A 24845-nucleotide genomic window follows, 5' to 3' on the forward strand; every position below is an offset into this window, starting at 1 on the left:
ACATTAAGACAATCCCACAATTTATCAATATCGCTATAATGAACTGCAAAATGATTCACAATATGATCAGTTAGAACAATATACGTTAAAATGTTATTTTCTTCTATAATGATATTGGTACTGTTTATATAATTTGATTCTACATAAATATACATTATGGTATCATACAAATACTCCACAGAGACATTAAAAAAATTAAAATACCTTAAAGAAATGTAAGTAAATTTTATTTAATCAAATAGTAAGCAAACATTTATTTGTTTCAAGAAAAGAATTTTATTACTTTGGAATCTCTCCTCTTTTTTTTTTTTTTTTTTTTTTTTCCTAGAAAAAAATTTTTGCAATAGAATTTTGTTAACACCTTTCTCAAACAAGGTTTCCATGACAGAAATCTTGACAGCAGGAGCCCTAGATTTTTTTTTTTTAACGTTTTCTTTAAAACACTGTGAAGGTTAAAAAAAACAATCTTTGCAGCTTATGGCTGCATCAGCACTTTCGGTTGGATGCCAGTCTGCTTGCCCTAATCTCCTGCTCTGGGGAGTGTCATCAGCACTTTGCCACGCCCAAGCCAGTCCTCTTGGTGGTAGCAGTAAAAATTTAGTTATTTAGAAATGAAACCAGAAACAACCCTCACAACTAACCTAGTTTTCTTATCAGTGCATTAATGAAACATTCTTTTAATAAAAATATTTAATACAAGACACATTTTTCTGTGCATAATAAATTCCTCTGTTTTGAATCATTCTTAAATTTTGAATCAATCCATAGATGTAAATGTTTTCTTTATCTGACATGGTTGATTACATATAAAATCCACAAATATAGAAATTGGGAAACAGGATTTCCTGGCAATCATGGGGGTGGCTTTTGTCCTTATGCATGAAATGATGCTCAGTGATATGATTTTACAGGTGTTTTATGGGGGTAGTTCTGTTCTGATTCTACCTTTGAAACTGCTGACTGAAAAATCCAAGATTTTTATACTTTTAGGCAGTATTAGAGATCCCCTGTACCTTTTTTTTTTTTTTTTTTAAAGGTATTATCCCCAGATTCAGCAAAGCAGTGTTGGGGGCAGAGTCATTAGAAATACCTTGGGTGGTGGCAGGAAGGGGAGTCGGGAGAGTCAGCCAAAAATCTCAACTCATGCCTCTCAGGGGTTACAGCTGGAAAGTCTTGGTTGCACACTTTCTGTCACTGGTGCAGAAAGAACGTCCCCAGGAATGGCCAGCGGCCTTTCGCCCATGACAAGGCCACACAGACAGAGCAGTCTTCCTCCTGGGCTGGGTGGAAACTGAGGCGCGAAGGGAAGCCTGCTCCGGGACTGCTCAGCGTGCAAGGCACCGCAAGGACAGGAGGATGGTGAGTATCAGAAAATTGTGGTTTCATACTTGGTATTAATTCCTCTCTTGGCTTCTTGTCCCGGCTCCACAATCCACGGCAGATTGGCCAGAGTCTTTTGCTCAGATGGGTCGATCTGCTTTAAAACAGAAAGGCTGATGCCTGTTATACGGTACCTGTACCAGGGTGCAAACATGCTTCCTAACACTTCTTGGAAACCAACACTAGGCCTGCAGTCCTGTCACAAACCAACAGGTATGTGAGAATCGTGTTTGTTCTTTTCATACATGTTTATTGCATAAGGACTGTATGCAAGGCATTCAAAGGGTGGGGGGTGAATGAGACCTGGCCCTTGCTCTTGAAGGCACACAGATGGGGAGCAAACACAGAAGCACTTCAATACTGAAAAAGGGGATGGAGGGAGGGAGGGTGCTCTGTGGTTAGGGAGCCAGGGGACTTCCTAGAGAAGGTGAAACCAGGTTATGTCACTCTCCAGCTCTCAAGCCTACTGTAGTTTCCAAATTCCTCAAGGTGAGGTCTAGCCACACTGACTTTGCTTCTCCCTGCATGCCAAGATCATACCCAGGGCCTCTGCTCACATCATCTGCTCTGTGGGAATGCCTTTCGCCAGACACCTGAATGCCTTACACCGTAATGTCGTTCAGGTCACAACTCAAACATCACCTCCTCACCCAATACAAAAATAGCATCCTAACTTTTCTGCTCTCCTCTTCTGCTCTATCCTTTATAATCTTTATGCCACATATATATTTATTCCTTCATTCTCCACATAGTGTAGTATTTTATTCTCTTCACTGTTTCCCCCAAACTTAGAAAAGCTCGTGACAACCCAGTAAATAATAGTAGGTACACCATAAATACTTGATATTAAAAAAAAGTCTAAACAGCTGGAGGACGAGCTAGAGTTTGTCTGGTGAGGGGGCAGGGAGAGGGGGAATAGCATATGCAAAGCTTCTGTGGTAAAGAGAAGTGGCTGGTTGAGAACTTGCAGTTAGTTTGTGGAGTGGAGATGGGAGGGTGAAAAGGTGAGCAGGGCCAGGTCAAGCTGAGCCTTGGACCAGACTTGAGTTGAGGTATGAAAATTACTGTTAAAACCATTTTTAGCCCCTTTGCATACAAAGTTAAACAGGCCATTCCTGGGTAATGCTTGAGCTGTGAGCTCTCAGGAGGGGCCTTGGAGGAAGTTTTTCACCACACTGCTGTCTCATCTTTTGGTGTTTCCACATCTGCCCTGGCCCTGGCCACCTGCTCAGGAGTGCTTGGGCAAGAAAGCCTAGAAAGATCTCATTTCTCTTGCACTCTTGCACTGAGAGCTTTGGAGCCTGCTAAAAGGCTGTGGGAATCCATGCCCTTTGGCTACCTTACAGTATGAATTGATTTTATCTCCATAAGGCTGTGGGCAGGACTTCACATATTCTTAGGAATCATGGAATATTTCTCAAAAGTAAACAATTGGACCTGAGGGAAATGGAACATGGATACCAGCTGAGAGGGATAGGATGTTGAGGCAGTTAAAGGACATCAGTATTATTCACTATATATTTTCATATTTGTCAGTGAAGGCTTTTCAATGCATATTTTACAAGCCGTCATGGCACCCAACCCAGTTGGCTTGTCTGGAAGTTTTTGGAGACCAAAGTCAGATGGAGGCACCTGCCAGGAACAGATTTTCCAGTCCATATGAGAAACAATATGATAGTCTAAGATACTCCAAAAATACTGGGACAACTCCTGGACATTTAACTTAATTTTTTTTTGGGGGGGGATAGGTAATAAACAAATCCCCATCAATAAATGCTACACAGAATTCAAAGCAAGTATACACTTGAGTGTGACTAGGTATCTATCTCAGAATGAATGGTCCAGGAAAAGCCTCTTCATGTAGTTTAAATCTGAACAAGTGGGGTCAGCTCTGCAGAAATATGGGGGATACTATGATAGGTGGAAGGAACAGGTGACACAAAGGCCTCAGGTAGGAGTGAGTTTTGGTCTCTTCTAGGAATAGAAAGGCCTGAGCATCAGAGAGAAGCATGGGGAGAAATTAGGTTTAGGTATATGGGGCAGAAATGCCGTGATCTGATGTGTGTTTTAGGATCACTCCGGTTGCATGAGGAAGAAGGAAGACTGTTAGGACATGTACTGCAATAGTTCTGGAGAGAGTAGTGGTGGTAGCCTAGATGAGAAGGGTGACTGAGGAAATGGAGAGTGGGTGGATTTGAGACATGTTTTAGGGGCTGAGTAGATGGAATCTGTCCAGGTGTTGTACACAGTGGTCAGAGGAAGACAGGAATTAAGGATGACCTCTGGATTTATGGCTTAAGCAACATGGTGAATGGTTATGCCATTTATTGAACTGGGGAAGACAGTATAAATAGCTTTGAGGGGAAAATCGAGAATTCTGTTCTGGGAACTTCCAGGGAGGATGGCAGAGGAGGAGAATCCTAGGCTTACCTCATCCCATGGATACACCTAGATAATATCCACATCAGTGTAAATAACCCAGAAAATGACCTATAGATTGGCAGAAAAGACTTTTCATAGCTAACTGTAGAACAGAGGACATACTGGAGAGGGTAGAAAGGGCAGAGATGCAGTTGGGAGCCAAAACCCTGCAGGACCCTAAGGGTGGGATGTTGTGGGTGCAGAGGGGAGAGGAGCAAACCCCATCCCAGGCACAGAGGACCTGTGCTGGGAAGATGAATTCCTATAACATTTGGCTTTGAAAACCAGAGGGACTTAACATCATGAGTTCTTACAATCAGTGGGGTTTAACACACCTGGAACTTTGAAAAATCAGTGAGCCAGAGAGTGATAGGAAACTGAGTTCCTGCCCTGAAAGAGACAGCATAACAAATAACCCCACCAAGATACAGCATTGAAGCAGCAGCTTGAAAAACACCTGGGGTATACAGGAGGGAGGGAGATTTGTTTACTAATCTCAGAGCATGTGCTGGAGGGGCAGAGGTCTTTGGGAGACTTCTTCAAGAACAAAAGAACTGGCAGGCACCATTTTCCTCTCCCACCCCCCAGCCTAGATACAGGTATACCTGTGTGAACCACTGCAGCAAGAACTCTCTCCACCTACCTTGCTAACAGCATGCCCTGGATGCTCACCTTCCCCCCCCCAGTCTGGCCTTGGTGAATCCATCCAAAGCAACACCACAAGCATGGCAGTATACAAGCAGCCCTGACAGGGGTCAGCACCACCTCAAAGGGACTCCTGCCTGGGGAATAGGGACTAAAAACCACACAAGCAATCTGATTGTGGCCCCAGGAGTGGGCTGGGGGCAGATATTTGGTCTGACTACAGGCCTCACTCACCAACAAAAAGGGAACAACACAGGGAGAGTGCCCTGCAGTGCAGTGCTCCTGCAGCTCTGGAAAATACCTGGTCTAACCCAACTCAAGCCCAAGGCTGCCCCAGACTGGCTCACTAACAACACAGGGAACCAAACCCTGCCCACAACAGGTAAAGAGAGCCATGGAAGACAACTGGACTGAAGGCAAAAGCAGCACAGCCACAACAGTAAGGTGCACACAATGCACACGGGATACCCCATAAATGCCAGGTTCTGATAAAGAAGGGATATTGCACTGCAGGGCACTATAGGACTTCTTCTTGTTAAGGCCACTACTTTCAAGAGCAAGAGACATAGCTAACTTTCCTAACACATAGAAACAGACACAGGGAGTTAGACAAAATGAGGAAACGGAGGAATATGTCCCAAATGAAAGAACAGGACAAAATCACAGCAAGACAGCTAAACTCTTGGAGATAAGTAACGGAGATAATATGCCTGATAAATAAGTTAAAGGTCATAAAGGTACTTACTGGGCTTGAGAAAAGAGTACAGGACCTCAGTGAGACCCTCAACAAAGAGATAGAAAAACATAAAAAAGAACCAATCAGAGATGAAGAACCCAATAACAAATTAAAAATACACTAGAGGGAATAAATAGACTAAAGGAAGTAGAAGAGTGGATCAGTAATGTGGGGGACAGAGTAATGGAAAGCAATCAAGCTGAACAGGAGAAAGAAAAAAGATTAACAAAAAATGAGAATAGATTAAGGGAACTCAGTGACACCATTCAGTATAATAACACTGCATTATAGGGTTTCTAGAAGGAGAAGAGAGAGAAAAGGGGGCAGAAAACTTATTTGAAGAAATAATAGCTTAAAACTTACCTAATTTCAGGAAGGAAATGGAAGTCCAGATCCAGGAGGCACAGAGAGCCCCCAACAAAAGAACCCAAGGAGGTCCACACCAAAACACATTGTAATTAAAATGGCAAAAAGTAGTGATAAAGAGAACTTTTAAAGTGGCAGGAGATAACAGTTACATACAAGGCATAAGGCTGTCAGCTGATTTTTCAGCAGAAACTTCACATACCAGAGGAAAGTGACATGATATATTCCAAGTGCTGAAAGGAAAAAACCTCCAACCAGCAAGGCTATTATTTAGAATAGGAAAGATTTTTCCTCCTAAGAATTTCCCAGATAAAAAAGTAATTCATGACCATTAAACAAGCTCTATAAGAAATGTTGAAGGGAACTCTTTGAGTGGAAAGGAAAGACCATTAGCAGGAGTAAGAAAAACAGGATGCACAAAAGCAGTACAATTAAGTATATCTATAAAAATCAGTCAAGGGATTCACAAAATAAAAGGATGCAAAATCTGACACCATACACCTAAAACATGGGGGAGAGGAGGCAAAATAGACTTCAAAAAAGACTGTACTAAGAGACAAAGGACACTACCTAAAGGGAACAATCCAATAAGAAGATAGAACAGTTGTAAATATTTATGCAGCCAACATGGGAGCCCCCAAATACATACATAAAGCAGCTCGCAGCAAATATAAAGGAAGTAATCAATAGTAATACAATAGTAGTAGGGGACTCTAATACCCACTTACATCAATGGATCATCCAAACAGAAAATCAATAAACAAACAGTTGCTTTGAATGACACACTGGACCAGATGCATTTAACAGATATAATCAGAATATCCATCCTAAAACAGACTACACATTCTTTTCAAGTACACAGGACCATTCTCCAAAATAGCTGTTAGGCCACAAAATAAGCCTCAACAAATTAAAAAATACTGAAGTCATACCATGTATCTGACCACAACACTATGAAACTAGAAACCAACCACAAGAAAAAAGTCTGGAAGGAACATATATACATGGAGGTTAAGTAACATTACTACACAATGAATGGGTCAACCAAGAAATCCAAGAGGAAATAAAAAAATATATGGAGACAAATGAAAATGAAAACGCAATGATGCTAAATCTTTGGGATGTACAAAAAGCTGTTCTAAGAGGAAGTTTATAGCAATATAGGCCTGCCTCAAGAAGCAAGACAAATCACAAACAATGTAACTTTACACCTAAAGGAGCTAGGGGGAAAAAAAACAAAACCTAAAACCAGCAGAAAGAAGGAAATAATAAAGATTAGAGCAGAAAAAAAGAAAGATTAGAGCAGAAAATTAGAAAACCAACAGCTCAGGAGATGGTTCTTTGAAAAGATCAACACAATTGAAAAATCTCTAGCCAGACACATCAAAAATAAAAAATATTGGACTCAAATATGAAAGAGGAAAAATAACCGATACCACAGAAATAAAAATTAGAATATCATGAAAAATTATATGCCAATAAGTGGGACAACCTTGAAGAAATTAGATAAATTCCTGGAAACATATAACCTCCCAAAACTGAGTCAGGAAGAAACAGAAAAAAAATAAAAAAAAAATTTTTTTTTTTAAATTTGACAGAGATCACAAGTAGGCAGAAAGGCAGGCAGAGAGAGGAGGAAGCAGGCTCCCTACTGAGCAGAGAACCCGATGCGGGGCTTGATCCCAGGACCCTGGGACATGACCTGAGCCAAAGGCAGAGGCTTTAACCCACTGAGCCACCCAGGCGCCCCAAAAATAGAAAATTTGAATGGACCAATTACCAGCAACAAAATTGAATCAGTAATCAAAAAAACTCCCAACAAAAGTCCAGGACCAAAGAGCTTCATAGGTAAATTCTATTGAATGTTTAAAGAAGAGCTAATACTTATTCTTCTCAAACTCTTCCAACGAATAGAAGGAGGAGGAAAGCTTCCAAATTCATTCTCTGAAGTCCTCATTACCATGGTATCAAAATCAGATAAAGACACCATCAAAAAAGAGAACTACAGGCTAATATCCCTGATGAACATTCATGCAAAAATCCACAACAAAATACTGGCAAACCAAATTCAACAATACATTAAAAAAAATCACTCACCACGATCAAATAGGATTTATTCCCAGAATGCAAAGGTGGTTCGTATTTGTAGGTCAATCAACATGATACATCACATCAATAATAGAAAGGATAAAAACCATATGATCATTTCAAAAGATGCAGGAAAAAGCATTTGACAGAGTGCAATATCCATTCATGATAAAATGCTCAGTAATGTAGGTTTAGAGGAAACATACCTCAACATAATAAAGGCCACACATGAAAAACCCACAGCTAACTTCATACTCAGTGGTGAAAAACAGAGTTGTTCCCCTGAGATCAGAAACAAGACAAGGATGTCCACTCTCACCACTTTTATTCAACACAGTACTGGAAATCCTAGCCTGAGCAATCAGACAAGAAAAAGAAATGAAAAGCATCCAAATTGGTAAGGAAGAAGTAAAACTTTCATTATTTGCAGATGACATAATTCTATGTATAGAGAACCCTAAAGACTCCACCAAAAAACTACTAGAACTGATAAATGAATTCAGTAATGTTGCAGGATACAAAATCAATATACAGAAAAACACTGCATTTCTATACACTAATAATGAGTTAACAAAAAGAGAAATTAACAATCCCACTTACAATTGCACCAAAAATAATAAAGTACCTAGGAATGAACTTAACCAAGTATGTGAAAGATCTATACCCTGAAAACTATAAAACACTGATGAAAGAAATTGAAGATGACACACACATGTCAAGATATTTCATGCTCATGGACTGGGACAAAAAATATTGTTAAAATGTCCATACTACCCAAAGCAATCTACAGATTTAATGCAATCCCTATCAAAATACCAACAACATTTTCCACAGAACTAAGACAATCTTAAAATTTGTATAGAACCACAAAAGACCCTGAATAGTGAAAACAATCTTGAAAAAGAAAAACAAAACTGGAGGAATCACAATGCCAGATTTCAGTTACACTACAAAGCTGTAGTAATCAAAACAGTATGGTACTGGCACAAAAACAGACACACAGATCAGTGGAACAGAAGAGAGACACCAGAAATCAACCTATGATATGATCTATTGATCTTCAGTACAGGAGGCAAGAATGCGCAATGGGAAAGAGTTTCTTCAACAAATGTTACTGGGAAAACTGGACAACTACATGCAAAAGAATAAAGGTGGCCCACTTTCTTACACTATATACAAAATAAACTCAAATATCAGACCTAAAACCATAAAAATCCTAGAAGAAAGCACAGGCAGTAATTTCTCTGACATCGGCCACAGCAACATTTTTCTAGATGTCTACCGAGGCAAAGGAAACAAAAGCAGAAATAACTACTGGGACTACATCAACATAAAAACCTTCTGCACAGAAAAGGAAACAATCCACAAAATTAAAAAAGACAGCCTACTGAATGGGAAGATATCTGCAAATGACATATCCCATAAAGAGTTAGTATCCAATATATGTAAAGAACTTTTAGGGGCCACCTGCGTGGCTCAGTCGGTGAAGCATCTGCCTTTGGCTCAGGTCATGATCCCCGTGTCCTGGGATTGAGCCCTGCATTGGGCTCCCTGCTGGGTGGAAAGTTGTCTTCTCCCTCTGCCTTTCCCCCTGCTCATGCTCTCTCTCTCAAACAAATAAATGAAATTAAAAAAAAAAACCAAAAAACCAAAAACAAAACTTTTACAACTCAACACCAAAACCTCCCAATAATCCAGTTAAAAACTGGTATAAGACATCAAAGACATTTCTCCAAATGAGATACAAAATGGCCAACAGACACATGAAAAGATGTTCAACATCACTCATCATTAGGGAAATGCAAATCGAAATCACAGTGAGGTATCACCTCAAACCTGTCAGAATGGCTAAAATCAAAATCATAAGAAACAAGTGTTGGTGAGGATGTGGAAGAAAGAGGAACACTCATGCACTGTAGGTGGGACAGCAACCTGGTATAGCCACTGTGGAAAACGTTAAAAAATTAAAAATAGAACTAACAACATGATCCCGAAATCACACTACTGGGTATTTACCCAAAGAATCTGAAAACATTAACTTGGAAAAATATATGCACCCCTGTTTATTGCAGTATTATTTACAAAAGCCAAATTATGGAAGTAATCTAAGTGTCCGCTGATGGATGGATAAAGAAAAGTGTGTGTGTAATAATACATATATGCGTGTGCATGCGTGCAAACACACATAATGGAATATTACTCAGCCATAAAAAATAAAATCTTGTCATTTGGAACAATGTAGATAGATCTACAGAGTATAAAGCTAAGTGAAGTAAGTCAGAGAAAGACAAATACCATATATTTCACTCATATGTGAAATTTAAGAAATGAACAAAGGAAAAAAACCCAGACTCTTTAACCATAGAGAACTGATGGTTAGCGGAAGGGGGGCGTGGGGGAAATAGGTGAAGGGGATTAAGATTACTTGTCTAGATGAGCACTGAGTAGTGGGTAGAAATAATGAATCACTCTATTATGCACCTGAAACTCATGTAACACTGTATATTAACTATACCGGAATTAAAATGAAAGGAATTCTGTTAGGGACATGCTGCGTTTTAGATGTCTGTTAGATATTAAAGAAGCGATTGAACATAACAAGTTAGATTTGTGGGAGTGCATCAGGACTGGGTACCAGTGGAGTTGGGTAGGTGCAGAGGTGAAGGGACCACGGTGTTTGAAGGGAAGATTTTCAGAGGACATGCAGTTGCTGGTGATGCTCAGAGATGATGGGTGGGCGTGGGAGTGAACGGTTGAAGTGGGGTGGAAGCGAGTAGTCAAGGAGCAGAGGCCAGATGCTGGAGGGATCATCCCCAAGGACTGAAGTTGTCAAGAATGGTGGCAGGAGTAGAGGCCCAAAAGAAGACTGTAAACAAGCCGCATGGTCACAGAGGGAGGCGCTTTCTGACAAACATTAGAGATCCTACACTTCCCCCATGACCCCACAAGCTGGGGATGGTGGGGAGGAGAGAGCTAGAGATCGAAGGATATGTGGGCACGACAGCAAGGCATCTGGGGGTGCCCGTCTGTCCCAAGCCCCAGAGTTCCTAGGATGCCATACGGCAGCCAGAGCAGAAGCCAGATGGGAGGCTGGTTGGGAACGTTCCAGCTTCTGGGTACTGCTACTACCAGAAGAGGCCGCTTTGAAGTCATGAAAGTCTGTTAGGACAGGATGTCTACAGAGCTTGTGGGAGGCAAGGGGAGGAAATTCCTGGAGGAAGGCAGATGACGAGGAGGAAGGAGGGGCTGCACCGTCTGAAGAGTCACCGGTCTGCAGGAGGCCTCAGCTGCTGGGAGAGAGCCTGCTGAAAGCTGGCGTCTAAGCCTCCAGCAAAGGGGGAGAGGGCCGCTCTGCTCTGACCCAAGATGTATGCCCAGCCTGTGCATCTAGCTAACTTCCTCTAGCAGAGTGCCCGGGACATCTTGCTGTGAGCCTCTGCCCCCCTCTCCAAGGGCCTGTGGCTTGCAAGAGGTTTTGGCCCCTGGTGGGATGGCAGTGAAGCGTCAGAGAACATTGTTCTCAAGCTTGCCTGAAGCTTCAGGAAAGATTCTTCAAGGAAGCAGCAGCACACCAGGCTCTCTCTCACAGAGCTGCCACAGGTGACAGAGAAAGAATTTTCTTGGGAGCCTCTATGTTCAGACAGATGGTCCCCCGAGACTTGGCAGGAACCAGGCTGGGAGGATGAAGGATGCATGCCAGGAGGAGAAGGAGGCCAAAGGAGACAGAGAAAAGCATGCCCCCACATCACTCGGGACCTGCTTAACAGCTTCCTCTCCCTCCAGCTCAAGATTTTCAGAATGTCTGTATCGTCTCTACTTACCACCGACTTGCGAATGCTGACACGAGGCTTGGGGATGGGCTTGGAGGGTTTGTTTTCAAAGCTTTCTGGAAGTGTAGAGGAATGCCCCCCTTTTCTTGCTTGTAGTGCGAGTTGGTAAGCAACTTCAAATGCCTGTCCCAGTGTTAGGATGATTTCGTAGGCTAGATTCTGCAAGAGAAAAGAGAAAAGCATGTACTCTGTATGGTATCCTGCAGGTTGGCCAAGTTGAATAGCCTGAGGAACACTGGGAGATGAACTAGCGAGGACCTTGAACTAGTTCACCTGGTGTGGCAGTGACTCAGTGGAAATCTTTGAAGAACAGGAAACCCCAGGTCCAATTTAGAGTCTACATGAGGCGTTAGTCAGCAATGCGATGCACTGGCTTACAGCCACGCTAAGGAGCCGACCCCCAGCTTCATCCTCCAGGGAGGAGGCCCCCACCCACTGGCCCCAGCAGCCTGTTACCTTCAGAGCCTCCCTCATGGACAGCTGGTCTGCTCCCAGGCCTTGGAAGATAAGGGGTTAGTATGGTCCTTCATCTGAGTTCTGGGAGCGCCTCAGCCGTGCTTGTGGGGATGAGCCCACACACTCCACAGGAGGTGTTCCTGAGAAGTTTGGGTCTTTTTACCTTAAACATCTGTGATTCAGTGAACATCTCTAAAGCACAATCAAAATCTAATTTAGGCGGAGGGGAGAGGCATTAGTCATGCTGGTGTGGTGTCTCACAGTTACAGCAGCCAGCATGCAAACAGAGCCAATTATCCATCTATTTCTTGAGGCGCTTGCTCTCCCTGTGGGTCCACTCCATATTTTATCATCAAATCAGCAAGAGAGGAGATTCTGTCAGGCCTAAATGTCATGCCAAGCAGTGACTGGGAGAAGGGTTTTTTTCCTTGAACCTTCAAGCACTCCCTTCAAGATGACTCTAGCTATCTTTTCTTTTCTCCAGATATGTATCTTTGATTTCTGCCTTCTCTTCCCAGCACAGCCCCATCTGGTCTTCTCTCACTGAGAAAACATGATGTTGTCTGACCTGAGAGAGACAGGGGCTTGACAATCCCCCTGAGGCCACAGTGCTCCAAATAGGTAGATGCCTGTCAGTCATAGAGAGCTTTCTTAAAATCACTGTACCAGCAGACAGCAGGCGTGGTCTGTCTCAAGTTTTCATTCTGATCAGTGTCCTAGAATGTCTATTCATGGTTTTTCAAAACAGAAATGGCATTCTGCTTATGCTGCTTTTGTGACTATGCCCCCTCACTCCGGCCCCTCCTCCCCTATCCAGCACACAGAACAGCTTAATTCCCATGATTCTGGGGAGAACTGTTCCCACTTGATGAAGACAGTGAGGAAGATTCAAGAAGGCCTTTGGAGGCCATGTGGAAGAGGCCTGTGGGTTTCTGGACCAACCAGATTTCAGGTCAATGCCAGACTGCTGTGGTCTTAGACCCAAGGAGGGAAAATGCTTCTGAGCTTGAAACCTGTTTTGACAGAGGAGGTATCCTTTCTTTGAGTGACATGTTAAGAAATGATGCCCCCCAAGACAGGCGTGTGCTTATTGGAGACACTGAACCTTGAACAGCCAACTGAGCACTTCCTGCAATGAACACTGATCCCATGTTTGCCTCCAAGGATGAGTCAGACTAGTAAATTAGCAGGGCACCGACAAATGATAGTGGAGGAGGGCTGGCAGACAGCTCTGGCCATCACTGCACAAAGAGGGCTGAACCCTTCGACTGCCTACACTTGGCACTCATGTCATCATCAGCTTTGCTTCCTAGAGCACAGAGGGGAACCTTTCTGAGAGGCAGAATGGGGCTTTTGACTTCTGTAGTCTCCATGTGAGGTCACGGCCTCTTGGTCTTATTCAGCAGGACACTGGAGATGGTTGATGTCCCTCTGTCAGGGCTATGTAGCAGATACTTATGCTCTGGGTGGGCACATGGACTAAGGGAAAGATGGCAGATTCAGCGATTCTATAATGTTCAGCTTTTAGATACTGGAGCAGTGGAGCTTAATGAGTGTGACTTCCTTTATCATTAACCTAAAAACAAATTCCTGAAAGTGAGATTTACTTAAAGTTCCAGTGTCTTCAGAAGTTGGAGATGCTCATTTGAGCAAGTGAGATTTTTCACATGATTATTATGGGAAGCCGAAAGGTTTTGAAGGTACAGGGTTAGAAGCCCTGCCTTTTCATTTCTAATTAGTTCTTAGTGTTAGGAAACTGCTTGAATACGACACTGAGACCAGACTGTGCCAAATGGCCTCTCCTGGTTTGGCTTGTGTTCTTTGTGATGTCTTACTTTCCTCTTTATTTTAGAATGCTTTACAGAGTTTTTTTTTCTTCTTATAATTATATATAGTAAAAAGTTGGACACTGTTACCTTTCCTATCTCTTCTGTCGCCTCAATGTTTGAGGTATTGATTCTGGAAGCCAGGGAGGGCCCTGGGCACGAGGAGCAGCTGATTCTGATGGGGCTTCTGAATGCTGAGTGCTGTGTTACTGACATACTAAGGCCCCCGAGGGGAACACTCATCAGACGGGACCTGCACACACATGTTTAGACAGGGAGGAGGATTCATTTCTCTTGCCTCTCTCTAGTGACAATCCCCCTATTTAAATGGGAGGACAGTTACTGGGAGGGTAGGAGTCTCTACGAGGACGAGACCAAAAGTTAATACCGCAGTGTAAGAGAGGATTAGGTGACAAGCCTTGTTTCTTCCTTTGAGCCAGGCTTGCTGACCCCAGTGATGCTGGCTGGCACTGCAGAGCTAGAGATGCTGCTCAAAAACCTGAAGGCCCAATTACTGTCTGCTTTCAATGTCTATCTTTGCAACTGAGGGGAGGCCAGTGCCTGAGACTGTGCCTGACACACACGCTCAGTAAATGAATGCTAAATGAATGAATGAATAGCCAAAGGACGAACTAGAGAAAGAGCACTACTATAGTTATACAGTAGTTACACTATATATAGTATAATTGTGTGTGTGTGTGTATATGTATATATATATATACATATATATGTATATATATATATATATAAAATAGTTATACTATAGTTACTCTAGGTAGCACAGCTACCATCAAGTAAGGACTTCACAGGTGTTAGGAATCGAGTGTGCCAAGCACTAGGTCTATCTCATTTAAGTACTACCACAGTTATCTGCAAAATATCTTAATCCTTATTTTATAGATGAGGAAATTCAGGCTCAGAGAGGTTAAGTAACTTGCCTGACATCACAGAGCTAGAAAGTTACAGAGCTATGATGTGAACCAGTATTAGTGACTCAAAGCCCATGTTTTTAATCCTACCCACATATGGTAGCTTATCTCCAAGATGGCTGCCATCCATTCCACTGCCCTGTGTACATGTCATGACCTTCTACTAAGGGAGTGAGTCTGTTTCTCCACCTCCTCAAATCTGGATCGGCTTTACTGACTTTCCCAATTAGCAGAATGTGGCAGAAGTGACATTCTGGGACTTCTGAAATCCAGTTATGAGGAGCCTTGTAGCTTCCATCCAGGCCTCTTGAAACACTTACTTTGAGAGAAGCCAGCTATGTGCAAACATTTGGCCACCCCAAGGTCACCATGCTATGCAAATGTGCAAGCTAGCCAGAGGCAGAGGCTGCCTGGAAAGAAACAGTAGTTGCAGTCATCCCAGCCTGGTCTCCAGATATACAGCAAAGGAGTTATCCTGGACTTTCAGTCTCTAGGAGACGCCATACAGGGAGGACCCAAGACCCCAGATAGATGGCCCTAGTAGAGGGGTTCCAACATCAGCAGTCATCTGAGCCACCCCAGTGGAGGCCCCGGGTACTGCTGAGCAGAAAAGAGCAGAACTGCCATATTCTGCCCAAACCCCTCACTCATAGAATCATAAACATAATGAAATGGATGTTCTTCTATGGCACTATGTTTTTGGATGGTTGGTTAAACAGCATCAGATAACTGGAACACCATGCGGTGCTAAAGGCGGCTGGCTGGCTCCTCATTCAGGTGGCAGGAAGAACTGCCGGCCTCTGAGCTGGAACGTAGTCGTGGGGAGTCACTTCTGGAGCCACCACGCCCTCAGCCCTGGCTGAGGGGAAGCTAGCTGATTCCTGCGACCCATCCTGCTCACAGCATCACAGTAAGCACTAAGGGGTCCCTTCACATATGTTAGCCCGAACCATGGAGCTGGACTGTCCTCCTAAGTTGGCACAACCATGTTCTCATCTCTAGTCACTACCTCCCCTGAGCACAAATTCAAACTCCTTTAGCTTTATGTTCACCACCTTACATCTTTCTAGTGATACAACCTGGCCTGTCTGTGATGGGGGCTCTTTCTGCCCCTCCTGGCTTGTTGGAAAACATCTGCCTTGGCTTTTCCAGCATGAGTCTCTTTCTAGAATCACATTTCTAGAATCGACCTTGAGCATGTTCTGCCTTACAGACACCACTGGTCAAAGCAGGGAGCCCGTGTGTGTGCGTGCATGTTTGCTGCAGGCATGGGGGATGACTGGGAGCAGCATGCTCTGAGCCTTGTGATTTTCTTAATTTAAGAATGGGGATAATAACATGCGGTAGTGAAGTCACAGGATTGTTTCAAGAATCACTCATGATTACACTGAACCAATGGCAATTTCAGCCGACATGATTGTCTGAGTGTCATGTACCACAGGACATGCTTCACATGGGCTCTCTCATTGAATCCTAACGACCACCACCACCCTGTAGGTGTTATTAATAACTGTGAGGCTATTATCCCTACTTCACGGGTGAGAGAATTCTGCCCAGAATGGTCAACGTGGTCATGAAGCCAGCACGGCAGAGCTGGGATTTGAATCCAGGTGTTGGTAGGCCCTGCTCTTGACCACTATAACTTAGAACTATACTTAAGGTAAATGACTTCTGAAAACCATTAAAACACACACACACACACACACACACACACACACAAATAAGCTTAAATACAGAAGCTACTGGGCGGGGGGTGTCAGTGCATCTTGGCTGGGGTGAGGGTACCTAAAGGTATACAATTCGCTTGGGTCTCAGCCTCCAGGCAAAGGGTGTCCTTCGTGATTTAACGTGATCCATCATCACAAGGATTCTCAACCAGGGGATGTGCCCCTTCCATGATGAGGGATGCCAGGCAACACTCCCTCTCGAGCAGAGGCTCTTTAGGATGAAGGCAGGGAATCCCAAATCAATGGGGGCAACCGCCCCAGGGGGAACATCACAATCTCTAAAGCCTTCCTTTCTCCCCTAGGGATTCTGTTCTGTGAATTAAGAACTGCTACGTTAGAGGAATTTGCAGAGCCATCATATTCTAAGGAGAGATCTTAATAGTAATCGAGGGATACAAACCTGTTTTTCTTATGCAAACTGGAGATGTATAGGCAAGCTTGCATCTACTGTGAGCTCAAGGCAGTCAGGACTGCAGTTGACCACCCTGGATACTTACTGGGCTACTTCCATGTGTTGGAGCTGAGTTCCTAATACCTGGCATGTTCCTGGTCTATGGCAAGTGTCCAGGAAGGGCTCACTGAGTGATGTGGGGGAGGGGAGGCTCATGGAGAGACAAAGAAATGTCCCTCATTGTCCTCCTGCATCCTAGTCACTGAGGCTGTACACAGCACATTCATCAGTTTGGTGTTAGAAAAACCAGCACAGATGTGGACAAATCTGTCTTCTAGGAGAAATTCTGTCACTCAGGTTTTATATTAACTGAGTATCGCTAGGATTCTTATGTTTTTTTTTCCCTGCTTTATACTTTTGTGTTTTATTAATTAAATTATAAATAAAATTAATACTTAGCATTTCCATAACTTGATAGTGATCGTTATAATAAAGGAAGAAATGAATATGTCAAATAGTCAGCTTATAAAGGAAGAACCAGCTCATAAAACTTAGAAATGTTTAAGCACACTGTATAGTAAATAAGCTCTTACCACAGGTACAGAACATTGGCAGATGGAATCTAAAATGACTATCCCAGTACTGGTAGCCCCAGCCTACATCTCATCCCTCCTGGGGCGAGTTTCCTCCTTCCTTCCTTGTTGGAAACCTCCAAACAAATTTGGAGAGAGCCTGGTTCTTGACCTTGCTTGCCCCTGGGAATTCACTGTGTCCTCCTGTGTCCATCCAGTCTGGGATGCTGTTTGGGGTGCCCTGTTTTGGGTGTACCTGCTGGTTCTGTCCTAGCAATCAGCTTTATTTGCATCCTCAAGAGCCAGGCCACTGCTGGGCCTGGAGGGGCAACTGTGGAGGTGGCCCAGGATGGGACTGGAAACAAAAGCATTCTTTCATTTTTAGAAGAAAAAAAAACCCCAAGCATTTTCGATAAAGTAGGGGCTTGAACATTTTTTAGGCTGAAGGTTTCAGTGGCTTATCTGCAAGAATATTCATTATAATGTTTAAAATTTTCATAAATAGAACACTATTTAAGTATACTACATAGATGCACACAGTGGAACACTAGGCAGCCAATTAAAACAAAAATTGAGTCATTTAAAAAAAAACTGGTTAAAAGACTAAGTAAAAATATATGGATATATACAAACATAGGTGGTATCTATGTGCATAGAAAATAGGGGTATATATTAAAATGTTACTAATGGTTATCACTGAGTTTTGAGATTATAGATCATTTTTCTCTGTATATTTCTATATTTTGAACTTTATTCAAATGAAGATGAATAATTTTACAGTCATAAAAAGAATAAGCTTTTCCATTTTGATAATTAAAAACAAGAGAAAATATTCTAGTTCAAAAACAGCTTACCTATTCTTTACTCATCACCTTGGGGTTCTAGGTGCCTTTTCATTCTTTGGCAGAGAGGGCTGGAAACCATTCCAAACAAAACCCAGGCCCTATTTGCAGGTGTTACTCTGGCTTGCCTCCATGTACCGGAGCGGCTGGCAATCCATGTGGCCAAGAATCTCATTTAAGCTCTTCAGTTTTCACACTGGATGTCAATTCTAACATCTGCTCAGCTGCATATCAGAATTCAACTCCTTCAGTTCTTAGCTCTTTCTTGAACCTGGAGCCCCAGTACCTCTACCCTCAGTACAAAGAGTAGAACCTTCTGCTCTCCAATTGGTATCAAGCTCAGCTGAAAACTGTCGTACGTGGACTGTAACTTACAGACATTCCCTCAGTCCAGTCTTGATGCGGAGCTGGGTTTGATCCCTGCACCGAGCTGCACCACCTGTGAACCCGAACCATACTCTAGCTCATCTCCCAGGGATGATCAAGCAGCGCTAGCAACAACCACCACGTGACACTGCTTACTACGTCCCAGGGACCTGCTAAGTGCCCGATGGAGACAGTCTAACCCGCATAGCTACCTCATAAAGGGAGAATTATCACCCCCAATTTTATGTGTGAAAAGCTCAGGATTAGTGAGATTGATTAACTTGGCCAACTTCAAACTGCTAGTAAGGGGCAGGACCAGGACTCAAACCCAGATCTGACCTCCGATGAGCCAGTGTTTTGTGCCACTGGGCTTCCCACCTTATTGCTTTCACGAGTCGGCCGGTGTTCTACTTTCACTGAGCGCGTCTCGAAGGCAGCACCCTGTGCTTCTGAGATTCACTGCCTGTGTTAGTAAGAAACTGTCGCACAATATTCTGTCACAGGCACCCAGGACAAAGAGTTCTTTCAGACTTCAGTCTCACCAAAGTTTTGTTTTCTGAGAGGATGGGTTCTACTCTTCTTTCCAAGAAGTTCTACTCTTCTTTCCTTGACCTCCAGGAAGCTCAGAGCCAAATCAGTGGCTCAGCTCTAATAACTCCCTACAACTCTGTGGTCTGCACATCGACGCTAAAACTTTTCCCTTGGTGTTGATCTTCCTTTCAAGGTCTTTCCCTTAGTTCAGATCTGTGTGTACCTATATTTTCAGGTCTGTCATACCTATTTATGGAGGCTGCCTTAAACCCTTTATGGAAAGAAGTATGGTATAAGTGGTGTCCATTTCTTCCTATAAACATTTGTTTGAGAGCTCACTTTGTTTAACCCGTTACTGCCAAAATGGCTGACAAGCTACCTCATATGTGGCCTCATCACCTGCTGAGAGTGACAGTGAGTGAGCAAGCTGAGAGGGAATGGGACACCATGGGGAGAGAGGGCCCTGACAGCCCAGGCTGGGAAACTGCTGTTTATAAGTAGACCATTCTGACCTATCTACTGGCACTTTCCTTTAGCATTAAAAAACTACCACCACATTTCAGTAACTGCAGTTGAAGGAACAAGTTTGTTCTATAGCCCCAGAAAACTACAGGCCCTCCCCTGGCTATTCTTTGGTCTCTGGGAGTCAGCAGAAACTCCTATACCAGAAGAGGATGCAAACACAGACATTCAAGGAATGGGCTGTGTCTGTGCATGGAAGCCCCAAATGGGGCAAAAGAGCCAAGGGCATTACGAGGAGCCTCAGGGTTGGTGAATCAAGACTATGTCTAGATCACCTGCATGGGCTAGATCTGCCATGGGCTACCTAGCTAGGGAACCCATCACTGCCACTGAGATGGCACTGGGAATGGGGGCTGGCCCAGGTGACCTCAAGGTCCCTTTCTACCCTGGGAGATCCAGGATTGTATGGTTAGAAGCTCATGTCTCTTACCTAGCCAATTACGGATTCAGTATAGAGACGCACGTATAGTTGACACCATGTTAAATCACAGCATCTTATGCAAAGGCCAGACTGCAGGGCTGGACAACCTACCAGCCAATGCTTAGAAATGCAGTGACCAAGGGGCTGGCCTTCATCTGAGAGGATGTCCTCATGGCAACAATCACCCCAGAAACAATTCCAGGTGGCCAAGTATTTTGTCTATTACAAAATGGCTTTTGCTTTTGGAAAACACCTTTTCCTATCTCTCACCTCTGGCTAGTGAGTTAGTGCTCATCCTTAAAGATTCACCCGGGACATTCTATCTTCTAGGAGTCCTCTCCTAGTCCCCATTCCTGACCCCAGGTTAAGCCAGGTGCCCCACCTCAGGCAGTCCTGCAGCACCTTGACACGGCTCTACTTACTGCATGGCACTTACTAGTATTTTCTCTTTATAGGTCCAACCCTCTCAGTTGATGGAGCTCCTTGAGGCCTCTAGTCTCATCTGACTTTGTGTTTTATGACTTAGGGTACATTAGGTGTTCCAAAAACGTTTGTTGGAAGAACTAAAAAAAGAACTAAAAGGAAGCTGCCTGGTAGGTCCCTAAGATCAGAGGACTTGTGCTTAAAAGCTGCCAGGGTGACTATGGACGGCCAGAGACAATTGCTGGCATCTCTTCTCTCCCACAGGTGGACCTGGGTACACAAATGCCAAACAAATATAGGCAATGCCATGGGGTCCTGAAGACAAAGGAAGAGGGTTTTCAATCTGGGTCCTCAGTGGAGTCTCCAGAAAGAAGCCACATTTCTCTTTTGGCTGTATTTTGCTTGTACTTCTTGTTTTTTAAGGCCTCGGGTAAGCTTCATCTACAAGTTGCTTCACCCACGTCTTGAGGCAAAAATAACTCTGAGAATATTCTGGGCCTATTCACAGAATTCATTGACATCTCCTTAACTCTACCTATAGTTAGTTCTCTCCAGTACAAGTCAGAAATTAATCTTGATAGATTATATTTGTAGAAATAAATACCGCCCCATCACAGGTCTTATGTTAGGCATGTGGTCCAGGGCCGACATGTTGACTGGTCAGGGTGCCGAAAGCCTCTTTAGGCCCGATTTCTAGCTCACTAAAAGAATGATGAAATTAACGTTTTCCCCAAGTATAACTGGGGTACATGTAGATAATTTTGAAAATATATAAAGAAAGTAGAAAAACACCTGTAAATTTCGACTGCTGGAATACAGCCACTACTGCTTTTTGGTTTATTTTCCTTTTACATTTGTACATATACACAAATACTTTGATATGCTACATGAATATTTATGTATGTGAATTGAAAACAAAATTAGAATCATACTTGATATGTGGTTTTGTAAGTTGCTTTTTCATGCAACATTAAATCGTGAATGGCTTTTTCCTGCTGCTAAACGTTGTTCAAAAATCAGATTTTTAAAGGTGGCAGAGCATTCCACCATTACCTCCTAATGTTTAACTTCATGTCTCACCCTGAGCACATGAGTGTGCACTGGCTTAGCAAAGACTTAACAAGGAAGTTGGGCCCTCCTCCCTAAGTCAGGACTTGCTTTCTTGTAACATTCCAGGTTCGCCATGGAGATCATGCACCCGTGCCCCATGGTCACCTGTCCACATGGAATCACAGCCCAAGCTGGCTGGAGAGCAGGCCCTGGGTAGCCATGCCGGAGGACTGGCTTGCCAGGGCAGAAGGGAAACACAGTTGATCTTTTTCCTCTTACTTGGTAGGGATTTGGAGAAAGAGTGTCAAAAGAGAGATCTCCTAGGTTTCCACCTCTCCCCACTCTTCAAAAGTCAGAGTTCCTAGTGGAAGCTACAGTAACCCCATCACTAACTTGTGATGCCTTTGAAAAAGGGCACTTACCAAATTCAAAAACCCTTTTTATTTTAACCCTTCTCATCAAAAATCTTTCTCAAATGAACAAGTCCGTTTCCTTGGCTTAATAAACACAGTAAATATAAATGACTTTTTCTTGCTTATTGCAGATGTGTGTCTAGTGCCCTGAGCTCACCACTGCAAAATGAATTAATGAGTTGTCATGCCTCCAAACTTATCACATGTTCACACAAACTAAGCGTTCAGCTTCCAGCCCAAGCATACCTCCTCTGGGAGCCCCAGCCCTGCTAGAGGCTGGCACAGCTCCAGGATAGCATGGGTGGGATTTTATTGCAACCATTTGTTATGTCCTCCCTACTTCTACGGAACTACGAGCTCCTGGAGAGCAGGGACCTGTGCCTGACTCATAGTAGGCACTCAATAAATGCATTTAAATGGACTTTGACTTCTTCCCACAAAGTGTGGAATGCTGCTGCAACAAACACATGCTATATATGAAAACCTGGGACATAAAGCCTCATGCAGGTTCTGACGACAAGAAAGAATCTAACCATCACCACAACCGCTGCTACCCCTCTCCTGTCCTGTCCTCAGCAGGACAGGAGTGACTAACTCATTTAATTCTTAGAGTAGCCATGGCTGGTGGGTACTGCTGTCCATCTCTCTTTTACAGATGAAACTGAGGATTAGTTCTTGGCCAAACTATAAAGTTAAGAGGTGCTGACCTGATTCTAAAGGCCACACCTCTAAATATGACATGTGATTTTTAGTCATTTGGGAGGAGGCAAACACATGTGTAAATGCTGCCAGACAAACTGGGTCGGGGGGGTGGGTAGAAAATGCCAGAATGTCTTCTGCTCCAGCGTCACAAAAAATGGGATTGATTTAAGGCATGAATAACATCCATCCCTCCCTCACCCACAAAAAAAATAGGGAGGAGAGGGGAAAAAAGGGGATTATTATTCCTTGAATATCCACCCACCTTTGACTTTGTGACTTGGTTAATTCTCAATGATTTATGCCAATGGAGTTGAAAGATACAGATAAATGCACCCTGACAGTGTTAATTTATCCCTTTCTGGGTGAGGGAAGAGGAGGTGGTGTGTAGGAGCCACTGGGCTGCTGATGCTGCCTTCTTTTTGTTCAGTGAGAGCCCCTCGCTGCTCTTGGGAGCAGAATCCTTCCTGACACGGACTTGCTGAGGGGTTTCCCTGGCCAGGGAGTAGCCTGAATTTTGCTGTCGGTGCTACTCTCCACCGTGGACAAGCCAGGGGAAGCATTCGGCCCCATCCTCAGGGCTCTCTGTTCTTTAGCACTTTCCTCGATTGCCATGCACTTTCACCGTCTCAGAGTCAAAGAGGTCCAGGGCCACTTTCAGGTGGAGAAAATGAGAAACAGAACGAAAGCTAACCACCCCACTGCACGTACAATATTCGTTTCATTGTCAGAGGCCAGCTGGCGTCAACAGCAGCTGTTTCGTGCACCAAGTTCCCACTCTGTTGGACAACCTCCGCAGTGAAAGTCGGAAATACTCCTCGTCAGGGACTTCGAGCGACCCCACGTATATACTCTCACAGTTTGCACATGGGTGCTACAGGTAAAGGGAGTCAAAAGGTACAAACTTGCAGTTATAAGGGCTGGGGATGTCATGTGTAGCGCAGTGACTACAGTTCACAATGCTACACTGTGTATCTGAAAGTTGTTAAGAGAGTAGATCTTAAAGTTCCCATCACAAGGGAAAAAACTGTTTAACTGTGCGGTTGATGGATATTAAAGCTATTGCAGTGATCACTTCACAATATACACATAAATCATTAAGTCGTATAACTAAAACAAAGTCCTCTGCTAATTTTATCTCACTAAAACTGGGAAAAAAAAGGGAGGGGGCGCTCAGGAATTTTAATTTCATTAAACAGATGAGAAAACCAAGAAAGAAACTCATAGCAGAGGCAAAGTCAGAAGCTGGCATAGGTCTCATTGGTCAGGACAGTGTGGTTGACTCTACTGTTCTTTTCCCTCTATGCTTTGGCTTGCTGGTACCTCCTGATGGCAGAATACTATCAGCGGCTACCAGTCCACCGAACATGTCTGCCTGCATGTCGTCATTTCTGCTTCTCCCGTTTAGTTCCTTTCATGGCCCACATTCAGCCAAGAAAACACAGGAAAGAGGGAGCTTCGTCTCCCACATCTACCACCCACCAGCATCATGACTTCGACATTCCCTGCATATTCCGGAGCCGGTCGGAGCCATACCACGTGCTGCGCACTGAGGATTACAGAATTTGGGAGTTGCACGTAAGAGAAAAAGAATATCAAAGACTGCAAGCATTCTTTAAAGAGAAATGAGAATTTGCAAGGGTCTAGCAACAGTCATGGCTTTTAAGGCCATTAAAAAAAAAAAATCTTCCATGTTTTAAAACAACTGAATGAGGTCCTTTGTAGATTTTTGCAATAAATCTGCTAGTCCCACAGAGCATGCATTAAAATCTTTCTGACCTATCTCATTCTAGTACTTAGGAATCTGGATTGAGTGAACAGTATATAGAAGATGACAGTTTCCAAGTTACCTTGGTTATATCTGTTTTGTACTCATAGCGCCCTTCTAAGGATGATCACAGCAGGTTTGGAATTTCGTGGCCACTGAAACACTCATCTCTCTCCTCCCCCCAATCTGGGCAGTTCTAGCTGCATTGTACCCCCCCTCGGCCCTCTGAGATCATGACACATCCTTCTCTTCTACCCAGTCCTACAGCTGCCTCGGCCCCTAAGTTTTCACTGCCTTGACGATGGGGTTTGGGAAGCCTTCTGTTCTGCAGTGGACGAGATGTTTTCTTGTTGTCATGACAGCGAGAGTCTAGAATGAAAGGAGGTCAAGTGCTTGCCAGTAGGTACATACCAGCTTTTTACATGGGAACCTGCCCCCTAATT

At 43.6% G+C, this 24845-nt stretch overlaps 1 protein-coding gene across 19 annotated transcripts in view; it reads right to left on the reverse strand.

The window, feature by feature from the left end:
- Window positions 1-299: 299 nt before the first annotated feature.
- ANKS1B (ankyrin repeat and sterile alpha motif domain containing 1B) overlaps window positions 300-24845 on the reverse strand; it is a 1097747-nt gene continuing 1073201 nt past the window's right edge. For 11 of the 19 annotated variants that reach the window (XM_032874307.1, XM_032874314.1, XM_032874313.1 and 8 more), the window contains 2 exons: window positions 11458-11625; window positions 300-1477 (listed from right to left, as the gene is read on the reverse strand). In XM_032874307.1, coding sequence (XP_032730198.1) covers window positions 1367-1477; window positions 11458-11625 — 279 coding nt within the window. In that variant the 3' untranslated portion in view covers window positions 300-1366. Of the gene's footprint in view, window positions 1494-5191; window positions 5196-11457; window positions 11626-24845 lie in introns of all 19 variants that reach the window. The other 8 variants (XM_032874315.1, XM_032874306.1, XM_032874303.1 and 5 more) reach the window with 4 other exon arrangements.

This window comes from Lontra canadensis, unplaced genomic scaffold, assembly GCF_010015895.1.
Source record: "Lontra canadensis isolate GAN:19392208 unplaced genomic scaffold, GSC_riverotter_1.0 scaffold52, whole genome shotgun sequence".
In the NCBI taxonomy this organism is placed as follows: domain Eukaryota; kingdom Metazoa; phylum Chordata; class Mammalia; order Carnivora; family Mustelidae; genus Lontra; species Lontra canadensis.